Consider the following 16,193-nt stretch of genomic DNA (forward strand, 5'->3'; position numbering starts at 1 on the left):
CTGTGTTGAGGGGGAGGTAATTGATTTTTCACCAAAAAGCAGCATGCTGCCACAGACAGTGTGCGATGATGGGAGTCATATGACACAAACCATTTGACCCGGGGCCCAGCCTCGTCGAGGAGGCCGCTGGCTGGCAGCGCTACGCTGGGAAACGTGCCCACGGGGAGGGGCGGTCGAGCCTCATTGGCCAGGCCAGGCAGGGATACTGTACGGGAGAGTATAGTAAAGGAGAGGACAGTAAAGGAGAGAACAGTAAAGGAGAGTACAGTAAAGGAGAGTACAGTAAAGGAGAGAACAGCAGGGGGGGGGAGGGAGGGGCGGGGGGGGGAGGGTGAACGAGAAAGAAGGAGAGACATGATTGAGAGTACGCTGATGTTGGCTCCCCTTTGAATCTCTCTCTTTCTTTTTCTCTCTCTCCTTTGTCTCTCTGTTTCTCTGTCTCTCTGTCTCTCTTTCTCTTTGTCTCTCTCTCTCACGTACGCGCAGACAAAGACAAGCCTCTTTCCCCCTCCATCCTTCCCATCATGCACATTGTTGCAGCATCTCCTCAACCTCCAACATCCTCCTCGTGAACGTCAGTTGGCCATGGACCAAGCCTGGTGGGGCAGCTGGGTCTACCCCATGACCAAGGCCTCTGCACTACCCAGCTCTTCTTCTCTATCTCTGCCTCTCATTCTCTCTCTCCCCTCTCTCTATCCCTCCTTCTGTGATTGTTTCAACTGCTCCCAGGTAAAATACCAAAGCTGTGAGAGACTTTATGGAGCCAGTCACAGGACCTCCAACATCACAGTATTATCAGCCAACACAAAAAGAGAAGTTCCCATGGATATGTTGAATGACCTTGATGAGGAGTGTCGTTTGGTTTCCTAACAGTAGCTGAAAGTCAGTCTGTCTGTGTGTGGTTAACTAAATGACTGCATGCTTTTTGTGTATGTGTGTACTGAACACCGTGAACACAATGAAACCCAAACAGAACTCAAAACCAATTCATTAATACCGCATCACAGTCTACCAACAATAGGAATTATCTTTATTGTCCTCATGCCAGTTTCATATTTTAAAGTAATATTTCATAACATTCTTGGCAATGTTATGTGCCAGCCGGCAGACACACGAGATACAAAACTTTGCATAACCTGCTTCTGTAAGAGTGTATCAAGTCCACACCCAGTGTGACTGTGTGAAACATGATGCTCCCAGTCTCGGTCCTGTCACATGAAAAAGACAGGCTGCTCTCGGAGAACAGGGAAGACGCACGAGGCGACTGCGTGAAATAGCCGTGTCGTCCGTAGCCTGTGTGTTTTGAGTCATGTGGACCGTGGGCTGTGTGTCCAGGGTAGCGTGACGACACCCGCTGGAGGGACATCCACATCATGGTCAACCATTTGGGTCTGACTGACAGACTCAAGTTTGGTGAGGAGCCGAGGCTTAGACAGCTAAGATTTGTCATATAAATGTTGTCTTTTTTATGTTGATTCTTCACAATAAAGTGTGTGGATTTGTCTCAGGGTGGTACATTGGAGAGGGGTGTCTGGTTTTAGGTCTGAAGTCCATACAGGGTATGACAGGGTTTGACACAACACGCATTCAAAATAACCTTTTTAAGCAGGTAAAGTGACTGATTTAATGGATGCATGGATGAATAAACATATGAATGAAATGTTTTGTTAACGACTTCAATGGAAACAAGTCAAAGGGATGTGTAATTCACAGCAATGTTGAGCAGAATGGTAATTATAGCAAAATAAGCTATTATATACACTCACTCACAAGCTTGCTGAAATTGACCTATAGCCTATTGGCATCCTTGCAGTCGCTTTCACTGTTAAGTGCGATATGGTCGTGAGGTGTGAGGTATTTTAGAACGTTGCCCTTAATTACAGGCACTTATCTTTCAGGTGCGCTATGTTAGGATATGCTACGTCATTATGACTGTTTCATAGAGAATGCATTTTTTAAGGGAATGCAACTATGTTGCTATGTCTCACAGCAATTGCATAGCTTAATATCTTATTTGAAATCATATATTGCGTCCGACTTTTCGGCTCTCTCTAGTTGAATTGGGTTGCTCTCTGAAGTTTACGCCAAAACAGCTATTCCGCTAGCTTAGTGTGTCCGCTAAATAGGCCCCAACACCTTTTCAGAAGCAAGTTGATCTAATACACAAGGCTGGCTGGCTGAGCGGGGCTCACCGAATCACGCTGACCGCTATCATGTGATCGCTGCAGGCCCTCAACTCCGAAGGGGAGGGAGGAGGTCCAACTACCTTGCTACTGGGAAGGTCCGTCACACTTTGGGCCCAGGGGATTGGTAGCTGAAAGTTTCAGACTTATCAATTACGCCCATCATCCTGACACGCCTCCTTTCTCCTCAAAATGAATGTAGTGAGAGATGCCGGTGGTATTAAGACGATTGTAGATTGTAATTCCTCTCTCTCGAAACTGCACGGCATTAACGGGGAGCATATGTTCAGGAATTAGATGGCGGAGGAAGTATTGTTAGCATCCGATGGGAAATTTAGTGGGGTAAGTTTAAATTCAATCATGATTTATTTATTTACTTTTTTTAACTTGTAAAATAAACCTTGGAATCTTCAGTGGCATGAAAGCTGGCTTACTTATTGAGATCTTTACCCTTATCAGATCACATCTTGACTGTGGCGGTCAGCAGCATCACCTGATTCTATGCAGTGGATTACTTAGTTTTTTCTGGTACACAAGCTAACTTATGTACCATATAAATATCATGTAAGAGTGTTAAGTAACAAGACCACCGTTGATGACACCTAATAAGTGGTATACTGGTGGTATGCTCATAGAGTAACTGTTACCTACTATGATAAGGTGAAGCATGAGCTTCAAATCATCATGTTAGCCGTCATGTTAGTTGAGAACATAAAAAAAAAAACGATTGTCTCAATGGTCGGTTTCTGAAGATGCAGAAGTCCACACACCGTAATTCATAGATGATTCCAGTTGCCTAGCAATCCAGTTGTAGGACAGGCCTGCAGGAGCCAACCTATGTTTGTTCTATTCTGGTGAGGGCAGTGTGGATGTGCTCCCTTACAACCAAGTGTCCTGCATTAATAGCTCAGCCAGTGCCTTCAATTCTGAAAGGAATGCATCACACAACCAAGCTCTACGCAAGATCTAATACTGCAGCTTAACACGGCTCGAGGGCACACACTCCATATCTCAGAACGGAAAAGTGAAGTGGCTCATGAAAATGTCTCTCCACGTTTCATGACTAAGATCAATAGCTTGCAAACGTCAACAGAAGTAAGGGTGGTTGGCGAACTAAACTGACCTCTTATCTGATGTCACAGGGCTGCATTGTCCCTCTATAAAGCTATTCTTCCATACAGCTGTCTGAACCTGTCTGTTGCCGAGCATTTATAAACTAAGTTAGTTTTCCTCCATGGCTGGGACTGTGCTCTCATTGTCTGCGGACCTCGTTTCAAAATGAGTCAAATTTACAATGCCCCCAAGTTTGGACATGGCAGGCCTTAAATATAGTACGCCTTCGGCGTAGTCTATGCGTCTTTAGCATAAGAAAAGGGTTGTTTGTCCATAGATATCGAATTTGTTGTTACGTGTCAAACAGTTTAAGCGTGGAACTGTCGAATGATTTATTTAGCCAGTTTTGTTACTCAATGTCCTACAAAGATGGTCCAAAACTATACTGTAGGGTTAGTTTTTTTTAAATATATATTTTTTTCTTCATCCAGGATTTTTGTCCTCTGTGGTCTTCTTGTTGACTGTGTAGGAATCTTACTTGCCGCTGTAGAAGCCTAGCTACTGTAAGCCCAGTGCCACAACAGAGTGCCGGTTTAAGTGCTGAAATTCAGCCTGTACAGTGACACAGTCTAGAACACTGTAGAATTGAAAGCATTCTGAATTCAGCCGGTATGGTGACACAGTCTACAACACTGTAGAATTGAAAGCATTCTGAATTCAGCCGGTATGGTGACACAGTCTACAACACTGTAGAATTGAAAGCATTCTGAATTCAGCCGGTATGGTGACACAGTCTACAACACTGTAGAATTGAAAGCATTCTGAATTCAGCCGGTATGGTGACACAGTCTAGAACACTGTGGAATTGAAAGGATTCTGAATTCAGCCTGTACGGTGACACAGTCTACAACACTGTAGAATTGAAAGGATTCTGAATTCAGCCTGTACGGTGACACAGTCTACAACACTGTAGAATTGAAAGGATTCTGAATTCTCATGTGTTTATTCCTCACATTGTTAAGGTTGCAACCTGGTCAACCTGGTCCTGTAGGTTATATCTCTTGTTTTCTCATCTCTACCATAAAACGGATGTTGGTGATCAAATCAAATGAGCGAGTTGTTACTGGTCCATCCAGATGCACCTGTTGCACACACTTGAATTTGAATCAATAGTTCAGTGAAGGAAATGTGTATTTGGCAGACCCGGGCAGAAGGGAACCGATGGTAACAAGCAGATCTGGATCTCTTCCAGAAACGTTTCAGTAATGTTCTGCTTCAGTCATGTGCTGCTGTGGACTGGGGCCAGGCAAGTGAAGAGCATGGCTCTCTCCAACAGTCTGATACCACCGTGTACCCTGCTTCTGTCCTCTTGAACAGCCCTACATGGAAAATGAATCACTAATCCCCCAAAACGTGGTAATCTGGCAGGAGAGTGATGCAGAGGTATGCCAGGTCAAGGGTTGACTCTTTCAAGTCACAAATGTACTCACAATGTTGGTACATTACAATATACAGTTGGTGAGAAACAGTTTTTTTTTTTTATCTGTATTTGACAATGACTACTTTATAGTCTTTCAGCCATGCACAGTTCAACAGCCACAATAACAACGATTTAGGTCAAGTTCCTACATAAAGCTCTTATGTCAATCACAGAAAAGGGCTTACACTGCCAAGGTCATAACTGAACCTTGTGGGCGACGTCTAACTGTTGATGTTTTTGCATTACAGCCAGTAAAAGTAAACATTTATTCATAATTCATATGCTCAGGACGGGCATAGGTTCACGATTATGTGAAGGAGTTATCTTTTACTAGACTTGCTTGACGTGCCAAATCAGTATCTGTCAATGTAAAAAAATAAATAGGCCAAAGCAACTGAAAACAAATCTCCCAGATCTTCCCAAAGCCTCCCATTGACAGCCAAACTGTCCTCCCTTTGAACCCCCTCTAATCTGCTGCTCTTCACCAGCATCTCACCAAGTCGCTGCTGGCGGTGGCATTCCTGGCCTCCTTCGGTGGCTCCATGCTCTACGGCTACAACCTGGCAGTAGTCAACTCCCCAGCAGAGGTAGGAGTCACCAGCAGATTAGATGCTCACACGCACACACTCACACTTAACTGGTTAGGGTCCGGAAACACAGCCAACCTTCCACCAGAGAAATCATGCAGGAATATATCCAAAGGATATCCAAACATTCCAGGAGATATTTATGAGTCTTCATGTGGAGTCACAGACATGGTTTCTAGACCACGTTGTTCCATCATAGACAGCGTTATATGACCCCCCCCCCCCCCCACACACACACACACACACACACACACACACCCTCCCCCCTCACCTACATTGCCGTGACACACGCACACAGTAGGTCTAGGTCTTGGAGAACACATCATGGGTCTTGTCAGCTATGTGGTGGATTTGCCATGACGTGGTCTGTGAACCGGGTCACTTTGGACATGGTTAGTCTCACATGAGACCGTAGCAAAGCTCCTGAGCGGGACGGGTGCCAATGCTTTGGTGTCTGCTATCATACAGTACTACTCTTCTAGGACTGCTAAAGATTTGGATAATAGCGTGTGCTAAAGGAATCGTTTACAGTGACCACGTCATGTACTGCCCCGCACAAGCTTTATCATTGTCTTGTTTTGTACTGAATCTCTTCTAAAAAACATGTCAAATGGTTACAGTTTCCATGGGGTATGCTACAGTAGCTTGTTTGAGCTTTTGTACATAGCCAGTCATTCAGGATGTTTGAAAACAATCAGAAACACACAAGCAAGTCGGCCATCTCTCTCTGTAAGGTGGCCATTGATCAGTAGTCACAGCTAGTTAGACGGGATTTTAAAAGGTAATGAAATTCAGAGTCAGACATCAGCTATTTGATCTTAATAAGGTTAGACTCATTATGAAGGGAAAAGTTAAGTTTAGTCCCAGAAGAAGTGAGGATTAGTGGCTATGGCAACCACGTATCAGTTTAGCTAGAACACGCTGTATTTCTCCCCCTTTTTCATGCATGGCCGGATCGGCCAGTCATTACCGGTGACCTTTGAACCTGCCCGAGGGACTCACAAGAGCGCAGCCCCGGGAAGCACAGTCTACTGCACAGTCTGTGTCGGACAGAAGACTAACTCCTCAGCTGTGGGACACAGTGAGAGATAATTGATTACATGTCAGCAACACATTAGTGTTGTCCTGCTAGTAAATGCATTACCAGGGAAGTGGCGTGTGTCGCCAGAGGAGCAGGCCTCAGAATCAAATGATTGGCCCGTGACTTGAAAATACCAGAGGAAGGAGGAGTGGGCGAGGGACAGCGGGAGAGAGGGAGAAATGCAGGGTGAGAGAGAGGGCAAGAAAGTCACATGCATTTTCTCGAACGCTGTTTATTTTGTTTTAGCAAATTCTCATACACACCATTTATGTATTCTCAACTGATGGGTTACTTGGTACGTTTATGACTCAGTACAGGGGGTATGGGTTGAATGCTTTTGCAAAAGCATCCTTTTTCGTCCACCTATAGACTACAATAGACGGTCCTCTGAAGTCGTGCCTCAAATTGACCTCCTCAGGGTAGGAACCCCATGTGAAATACAACCACCTCACGACAAATGTCTCTCACTTACTTTTTCATCTGAGCACGGCACAATGTGAAATCCCTCACAACCTAATTGCCAGGACTGTCATGTACACTGTAGCTGTGGATTGGCTGCGCGTCACAAATTTCAGCTGTAATTGGTTAAGTTCGTTAAGTGGCACTATTTATTTTCATACAGAATGGGGTCTTTGGGGTTCATAGGTTGTCCTAACATGACCACATGTTCATACTCATCATAATCAACGGTCAAAAGATACGAAACCGATTTCTTCACCCATCCCAACATCGCCCGGCGCACTGGTCAAAGCCCTCCACCCTGGAGCGGTCAGTGACGGTTAGCGGCCCCTGTCTGCCTCTCCCTGTGTCTCAGTACATCAAGGACTTCTACAACCAGACCAGGATCTCTCGCAACGGGACGGCCCTGGACGAGGAAACCCTCACCCTCATGTACTCCCTCACCGTGTCTGTGTTCGCCATCGGGGGGATGCTGGGCTCCCTGCTGGTGGGCATGCTGGTCACCAAATACGGGAGGTACGCCGTGCGGGAGACCGAGAGACTGTGTGTGTGTGTGTGTGTGGACATTAAGTGTACAGTGAGTATGTTATTGAGCTCTGACACAGTGGTGTGTGTGTGTGTGTCCGCAGGAAAGGGACTCTGGTGCGGTCCACGATTCTGGTGTTCCTAGCTGCAGCTCTGATGGGCTTCAGTAGGATCTGTGGCTCCCCAGAGATGATCATCATCGGACGCCTCATTACAGGGATACACTCAGGTATGGGACAGTCCATCCTGACCCTAAACCTAGTCCGAGCTCTTGTCCTAATACTTGCCCCTAGATCTTTTATTCCCAACCCTTTCCCCTAGTTCTATCCTTAATCCGTCAGGATCATTTTGCAACGATAACGCGTTTGCGATGCTATTGCTCCTATCCCCTCCCCTTCGTGTCCCGTGCCCCTCCTCTGCGGCGTCCTGAACCCGGCTGTAGGCATCTCTCTGAGCGTGGTGCCCATGTACCTGGGGGAGATTGCCCCCAAGGACCTGAGGGGCTTCCTGGGCCTCGTGCCCAGCATCTTCATCTGCGTCGGGGTGTTCGTCGCTCAGGTCCTGGGCCTGCATGAAGTGCTGGGAAGGGTAGGTGGGGCCGGAGAACGGGCGGTGTGCCTGGGTGGGTGGGTGGTTGGATTGAAGGACAGATTAATGGATGGATGGATGGACAGAATAATGGATGGATTAATGGATGGACGGATTAATGGATGGATGGATTGATTGATTGATGGATGGATGGATGGACAGATTAATGGATGGACAGATTAATGGATGGATGGATGGACAGATTAATGGATGGATGGATGGACAGATTAATGGATGGATGGATTGCATTTATACCGTTGTGGCGTTGTGGACAGGCAGATCTATTCCATAATCATACATATTTAATATATGATCAATTATAATGATAATTTAACATATTAAGAGCTTTAAGATCCACTAATAATCTGTCTCCAGATGGTAGCTTCATGGAGTAATGTCATCAAAACAAAGCCAACATTAGGAGCACTTGGCAGTCCTTTCTCCTTCCCAGTCTGTGTTGAATCTAATGCCCGTGAGAAGCAGACTGGAAGACTTCATCTCAGCCATGACTTTGCGTAGATCTCATACGATGGGCTGGGCAAAAGCAACATGGAGCTCCTTCAGTCAATCTGCTTCTTAGGCTCTTCCAGTTCTGTGAGGATCTACGAAATAGGAGAGAAAAAAAAGAGTGAAACACAGGCCGGCCTTGGTGAAACCCCCCCGACCTTACTGTGACCCTGTGCCGTTTTGACCTTTGACCCTGTGCTGTTTTGACCTTTGTTCTTCCCCCCAGGAAGAACATTGGCCTCTTCTCCTGTCCTTACTGGTGGTACCTATTACCGTCCAGCTGATGCTGTTGCCATGGTTCCCTGAGAGCCCTCGCTATCTGCTCATGGAGAAACACAACATCCACGCCACTGTCACAGGTGAGACACCCATAATAGCAGCTTTCCCTTCTGACTTTGATTGGTTGGTAGATCAGGTGACTCGTATTGCTTTAGATAACTCTGAACTAGAGGGCTAGGGTTGCATGAGAGGTCTCTGTTCCAGATTCAAAGTCATTCATAAAAGATAATCTGAGACAACCAGTGAGAGGGCTGGCATCTGTATTATCATAGCAGCTTTTGGAAATGATGGTATTGTGGAGAATGATGACGATGACAATGATGGTGGTGATAAAGATGAATTAATCTTAAAATAATAATCTCTCTTTGTTTCCGTCTCCCCTTTTCTCTCGCTTTCTCGCTCTCCCCTCCCTCTTTCTCTCTCCCCTCTCCGACTCCCTCTCTCTTGCTCCCTCCTTCCCTCCCCCTCCCTCCCTCCCTCCCTCTTCCTCCCCCTCTCCCCTCCTTCTTTCTCTCTCCCCTCTCCGACTCCCTCTCTGTTGCTCCCTCCTTCCCTCCCTCCCCCTCCCTCTCCCTCCCTCCCCCTCCCCCTCTCCCTCCCTCAGCTCTGAAGTGGTACCGTGCCAGGTGTAACATCCAGGCAGAGATCGAGGAGATGCAGGAGGAGCAGCGCTCGCTGTCCTCCATCCAGACGGTGTCTGTGATTGGTCTGTTGAAGGACCGCAGCGTTCGCTGGCAGGTCATCACCATCGTGGTCATCAACATCGGCATGCAGCTGTCTGGCATCGACGCGGTGGGTCTTTATGTGTGTGTGTGTGTGCGGCCTGGTATGCATCCATCTCCACATGTTAACAGCTGTGCTCTAAACCTGCCCCCTCCACACACACTCCCTCCTTCACACACACACACACACACACACACACTCTCACACACCATATATCACAATCTCACTGAAAGAGTGACTGAGCAGGACACACACACAGAAACAAAGACACACACCACGCCCATCATGTTCTAGCATGTTCTCCCCCAATTTTACTTCATTTTAATCTATGGCGGTCTATATTGACACCCTACATCAGTGGTTCTCAACCCTGGTCCTCAGGTACCTACCTACTTACCCACCTGATTCAAACGAATGGGTCGTTATCTAGCTAAGCAGAAGCCTTGTAACGACTATTCATTTGAATCAGGTGTGTTGGAACAGGGAAACATCTAAAACATGTAGGACAGGGGGTCCCTGAGGACCAGAGTTGAGAACCACTTGCCTTTCCCACACACCCACATACACACCCACCCACACACACATATACACACACACCCACACACACACACACCGTACATCATCAAGTGGTGTTGTAAGACCGCGTGTAGCTCACACGCTGGTTGACACCATTTCCCAGCTTGAGCGTTCGATGCAGTCTTTGCACTGTTGCAGCTGTTCCAAAGCGTGGAACCAACCGGAAGCGGGCAGCCCTGACGAGAGAAGAACCCCTCTCGTGTTCTACCCCCTTTCAACCAGAGAAGCTCTGTTTCCAGGTCTGCCTTCTACTGGTGGGAACTCAGCTTGTGTGTCCGCGATAGAAGAGCGGCTGTCGGAGTACATCCGTATTAACCGATTCAAATGTATTCAAATCCTGTTCCTGCAGACATTGTTAACATAGTGAAGCGAGATAGATGAAAACATGCAAATGAATCTCTCAGGGAGTACTATAATGTTGTCAAGTGGGAACATTACATTGATTAAATGCATCAGACGTGTGGATGACGGTGGTTTTGGACGATAATGATCATGATTATGATGAATCGCTGTTGATCATCAGTGCACATGTTCTAAATGACCTTTGGTGATGAATTGGTCTGGAAATTGACAGCATTATGCATCTCCACTTGGTTACCCTGAGCACAGCTCACCGTGGCCACTTCAGCCTTCAAGCCCTGTGGCCCTCCCGGTGTCCTTAAAGAACTACATTTCCCTACCGCAGATCTGGTTCTATACCAACGCCATCTTTGAGAACGCGGGGATCCCAAGACCTCAGATCCAGTATACAACAGTTGGAACCGGAGCCATAGAAGTTCTCTCTGGACTGGTCGGGGTGAGTTGGAAACGAGTCTTACCCTGCTCACACACAGCAGTGTGTGTGACACACACACTCACACGTGTGTGTGAGAGAAGGACAGCAGGACATCTCAGACATTCAGGGGTCAGAGTTGACAGGGTACGTCACTATTTTCTTTCCGACACTTGAAGTGCAATTGATTCCAGCAGTCTGACATTGATGACATGTAAATGTCTGAGCTCTGTACACAACTCGAACTCAGAATCGGATCAATGATCATACGCACCGCATATGTTCAGAGAATTGTTGAGTATTGACTCACCGTGTACATTTACGTATATGCATAATGTATATTCACGATTCAATGGACGCAACGCGTGCTGAAGTTGGTCTCGTGCCCCTCCCCTAGTGTTTCACCATCGAGAGAGTGGGCAGGAGACCCCTGATGATTGGTGGGTTCAGCTTCATGTCCATCTGCTGTGCTGGGATCACCGTCTCTCTACTGTTACAGGTAGTGTTGAGGGTTCTGTTGTACACATCGGGACTCTTGCTCGTGACACTATACATAGACAACACAAGGCCGTGATGATAATGTTGTGTGTGTGTGTGTGTTGGGTGTGTGTGCGTGTGTGTGTCCTTTCACAGGCCCAAGTGGAGTTCATGCGTTATGTCAGTGTTGGCTGTGTGGTGGGAATCATCGCTGGGTTCTGTATTGGGCCAGGTAGTAAATGTTCCAAATGTACTCTTTTTCCCCCCTGTACTTTGTGTTGACAAGGTTTGACTAACTTTCCTTTGACAAGCACTTCAAAACAGTGCAGTGACAAATGTTCACCTATTCCACACTAACCCAATTGAGCCGGTTCACGTCATAATCCTCACACAAGGAAACACTGCTCTCTAGTGGTAGAGAATAACAGTGCCGTGTGTAACTCTTTTTGACGTTTCTACACAGAAGAAACATTGTCTTTCATTAGTCCTGGAAATTAGGATATAACTACCACCACAGGATACGAGAACATCCATTCTCACGCGCGCTTATTTGCGGTTGTCTGTGGAGTGAGTGAACTAAATTAAAAGCAATAGTTAGTTTACAACGTCAGGCACCGTGTTGAGCGGCAGTAAGAATGATGAATAGCCGTATGCGCGGTTTACATAATGTCATTCGTCAACCCGGCGAAAATCCATACGTCGAAACTCAGACGCGGATCTAGGTTGCCGCAATTAGCTTCGTTAATGGCTCATTCTTCATAAGATGGTGATGATGAATACGGCTCTCTTAGACAAAAGCCCTCGCATCAACAACACTCTGCCTCATGCACAGGCTAGTATAGGTCTTGACAAATTGCAAGTTATTGGTCCCGACAATATAAAAACTTCCTGCGCGCGCAGTTATCATGCATGCGCAAATAATGAAGTGTTGGCAAGGCATGCTCATAATTAGACGCTTATTATGTTCATTTAAATGTGTGAGCCAATGAAAATGCCCATAAATTTTACTGAATGTATTGGAACTAGTGGTACAAACAAAACAAACAGTCCAGCGGGTTTCTATATCTGTGGCTTTTGCAGCGTTTAAAACTTTCTACTACCTTCATGTGACTGCATAAACAGTGGCATGTGATGAGTCTATTTTGGCTCAAACCTTAAATGTTTGGTTCGACAATGATTCTGAAACCCACATGGACTACATTGATAACGTGAATGGATCGATTCTTTCAGCCAGAGAATGTGTCCTGACCAATAGTCTTATTTGGGAGTATTTGAATTGTATCGCAATCAATTTGCATTATCCGCTTAGGTTAATCATATCAAACAAAATAGAAGCCTGTACTCGCTTGACTTCATTTCCTAAATCAATTAGGCTCGATAGTTTTAGGGTTGAGGTTTTAATTTTTAGAGAGAGAGAGAGAGAGAGAGAGAGAGAGAGAGAGAGAGAGAGAGAGAGAGAGAGAGAGAGAGAGAGAGAGAGAGAGAGAGAGAGAGAGAGAGAGAGAGAGAGAGAGAGAGAGAGAGAGAGAGAGAGAGAGAGAGAGAGAGAGAGAGAGAGAGAGAGGGAGAGAGGGAGAGAGGGAGAGAGGGAGAGAGGGAGAGAGGGAGAGAGGGAGAGAGGGAGGGAGAGAGGGAGAGGGAATTTACATGCTTGTTGTGTGTCTGCTTGTCTTGCTCGAACTTGCGTGTACTGACCGTGTGTGTGTGTAGTGACCATGTGTGTGTGTATGTGTGTGTAGTGACCATGTGTGTGTGTATGTGTGTGTAGTGACCGTGTGTGTGTAGTGACCGTGTGTGTAGTGACCGTGTGTGTGTGTGTGGTCCTCCTCCCTGTGTCCAGCCGGCGTTCCCTTCCTGATGACAGCAGAGCTGTTCACACAGTCTCACAGACCGGCCGCCTACACCGTGGCAGGACTGCTCAACTGGCTGTCCAACTTCACCGTGGGCTTCGTGTTCCCCTTCCTCCAGGTCTCTCTCTCTCTCTCTGTCTCTCTCTCTCTCTACCATAACATCAGGATCTTGGCCTGATTCTCCACAAAAAACGTCCCCCTTATAACTTCACTCCCAAAACTCCCGAGCCGCGGCCCGACTCTTCCACCGATGATCACACAATCCGTTTCCACTTTTGTCCCCCCCCCTCTCCTCGCCCCAGATGTCTGCAGGGTCCTACTGCTACCTGGTGTTCTGTGGTATCTGCCTGATGGTGGCAGCCTACGTTTACCTGATCATCCCCGAGACCAAGAACAAGACCTTTGTGGAGATCAGTCAGATGTTCGCCCCCAGGAACGGCGTGGGGCGGGACGAGACGACCGACCTGGACCACGGGGACCGCCTCAAGCTCAACAAGATGAACGGCTACGGGGCCCTGGAGAACGAGGACAGAGTGATCTGAGCGGTCTGAGCGGAGGAGTGGAGAGAGGGATGGAGGGAGGACGAGGGGTCGGGCGGTCGGTGTTGAGGACGGCGGGAAGAGTAGAGGGAGAGCTAGAGGGATGGCGGTAGAGGAAAGAATGGGATGTATCAACAGTAGGATACGGGTAGGGAGGTCCCGCCCTCGTCTCTCCTACTTTTCAGTGCGCTGATGTGAACGATGTGAACGACTAGGTAAAGCGACATGGTGGAATTGGTGCCCACCAGAAATACACTTTTACTTACCTAGGTTATGTCCGTTGTGATTTGTTCTCGGACGCAGATGTAGTAATGTCCTTGAGGAGGGTAAAGGAAGAAAAAACGTATCAGTAGCAGATCTTGAAATATGTTTTAGTTTCTTTTCCCCAGCTCAGACTGTCTTCTGTTTCCAGGAAACCAGTTCTAGAAGGTTTACCGTCAAAAGGTTACTGCTAATGACATTTTACAGATGAAAAATGGATAAAAGGTTCACAAGGTTCATAATCCACGACACTGTATGGTCATATTGCACAGTACGTCCGTGTGCTGGTCTGTACAGTCTCACTGACGTTTACACTGCCTGTGAGTTGTGTTGTGTTGTGTGTGTGTGTGTGTGTGTATGGGACTGTGTGCGTGTGTGTTTATGAAAGCTTATTAACCCTGTTTGAGATCGCTCATCGGTAATATGATAATCGTTTGGACACAGGCTGAGCAAAGGAGAGTGTCAGTACTGCCTTTCAACGCTGCTTCTTCTTTCTGCAGTTGTTTTACTCTGTCGCTAACCGCTTGTGACCGTTTGTGCCCTTTTTGTTTTTGTGAACACGTCACGATACATGCGTGACGTTTTCAACACAGTCATGCTTGATACCTTCACTACATTGTACAGTATTATGTATTTATTTATTCATACAACAAAGTCTTTCCATCTGATATCTCACGTGACGTTTACTTCCTGGAGACTGGTCTTAACGGGAAGTGACATCCGAGGTGGCGTGTCATCACATGAACAGTAAAGCTACTGTTGTGTTTACCTCTCATGGAGCAAGCAACGACTTGGGCTTAGTTGTGTATTTTGTAACACAACATGAAGTTGCTCTAAAATATGTAACGTGCCTTTTGAGTACAATGTTTGTGCCTCTCTCTTGACATGAGAGCTTGTTACCATGGCTACTGTAGTAGTCATTTTATCTCTCAAGATGGGACAATTTACCTGTCGAAACAATATCCACATTTCAGGGTGTCAAAGGATATACTTCATGCCAGAACTGGGTCAAATAGTATTTGAAACCCTTTTAAATACCAGATTGATTGAGGTCTGAAACCATATTGATTTCAAACACTATATCACCTTCGTTTGACATATTTACACGCTCTATGGATCCAAGTAGCTGTATGGTTGTGTTCAGATTTATTTGAAGTATGTTTGAAAGATATTTAAACAAAGAAGATACACATCAAATCAAAGGTTGTTGGAAGTTGAAAAATGTATGTAAAGTGCCAGAATAAATATGCGTGAACACATTTCAATTTGTTATCTCGTCATTCGGGCAAGGTCAAAGCTAACTGAGACCTGAACTGTTGATCTAACATGATAGCCTGTCTGGTCCAATCACATCCTCCATCCCTCTCGCTCTCTCTCCCACATGAACGCTCCTCCAACCCCCTTCAGACGTGTGCAAGTGTCCAACATCCAAAAATCAATCACAGGAGAATCCATATACCCCCCTACAAAGACCTTTTGAGGATTAGCCAATCAAACACTGCACATAGAGGGGGATTATGCAGCAAAACAGACGTGAGGACGATTCCGGATCCTTCGGAGATTCCGCGATATGTTTCCTATCGGCCGTGAAGATGATCATCGTGGGGAAAGGGAGCGTGTTACAGGATTGCATCACTGGTGAACTTATAGCAGATGATAGGGATGTAAACGGTGTCACACACACACACACACACATCCACACACACACACACACATCCACACACACCCCTTAGGCAGCCTGTTCCATCTGTGCCCGCCCTGCAGAAGGGCCTTGGAACCCCCGACAGGGCCAGAATTGATAAACGTTGTCAAGCGCCTATCTCTCACCATATTACAGGAGAGAGGGAGAGAGAGGGAGGGCGAAAGAAAGATGGCAGAGCAAATCACTTTGGCTTTTGTTCCCTGTTTGGATGCAAATCTCAATGTCACAGTATTTTGTCCCGTGTCATTTCAAATGAAGAGGGCGCTCAGCACTGCCACGTCAACTGGGGGTGGCAGCTACAGATCAGCAAGGTTAGATGTATGCGTTTATATACGTGTGCAAATGTAGTTTGATTTGCATGTGATGAATTCATCGTTTTTTCGATGCCGGAGGCAAATTAATCTAACGTTACGACGTGATTCTCATCCATAGGGCTTCTAGACAGTGAGTTTAGAGTATATCATGTGGATAATATCACACACACACACACACACACTCAGGCATGCACAGACCATAAATCAAACAAATAGCATCACAGGCTTGCAAAGGCA

General features: G+C 46.5%; 1 protein-coding gene across 3 annotated transcripts; it reads left to right on the forward strand.

Annotated features, from left to right (window-relative positions):
- The first annotated feature begins 1,964 nt into the window (after positions 1-1,964).
- slc2a15b (solute carrier family 2 member 15b) lies at positions 1,965-15,295 on the forward strand. 3 transcript variants are annotated; one of them, XM_084685858.1, is made up of 13 exons: positions 1,965-2,281; positions 2,386-2,525; positions 5,205-5,303; positions 7,199-7,359; positions 7,473-7,597; positions 7,811-7,956; positions 8,690-8,822; positions 9,347-9,534; positions 10,727-10,837; positions 11,211-11,312; positions 11,447-11,522; positions 13,131-13,258; positions 13,443-15,295. In XM_084685858.1, the coding sequence occupies exons 2-13, from the start codon at positions 2,481-2,483 to the stop codon at positions 13,680-13,682; spliced, it is 1,554 nt and encodes a 517-aa protein (XP_084541984.1). In that variant the 5' UTR covers positions 1,965-2,281; positions 2,386-2,480; the 3' UTR covers positions 13,683-15,295. The 3 variants fall into 3 exon arrangements, with proteins under 3 accessions (XP_084541984.1, XP_084541983.1, XP_084541985.1); XM_084685857.1 differs by having other exon boundaries at positions 1,965-2,525; XM_084685859.1 differs by lacking the exon at positions 2,386-2,525.
- The last annotated feature ends 898 nt before the right edge of the window (positions 15,296-16,193 follow it).

The sequence above is a fragment of the Hypomesus nipponensis genome, chromosome 21, assembly GCF_054491055.1.
Source record: "Hypomesus nipponensis isolate SF chromosome 21, ASM5449105v1, whole genome shotgun sequence".
Lineage (NCBI taxonomy): Eukaryota > Metazoa > Chordata > Actinopteri > Osmeriformes > Osmeridae > Hypomesus > Hypomesus nipponensis.

Coding starts and splice junctions, on each gene's coding strand:
- slc2a15b (XM_084685857.1), top strand. CDS start 2,481: ATGGCGGAGGAAGTATTGTTAGCATCCGATGGGAAATTTAGTGGG. Junction 5,304..7,198: donor TAGTCAACTCCCCAGCAGAG/GTAGGAGTCACC, acceptor CCTGTGTCTCAG/TACATCAAGGACTTCTACAA. Junction 11,313..11,446: donor CCGTCTCTCTACTGTTACAG/GTAGTGTTGAGG, acceptor GTCCTTTCACAG/GCCCAAGTGGAGTTCATGCG.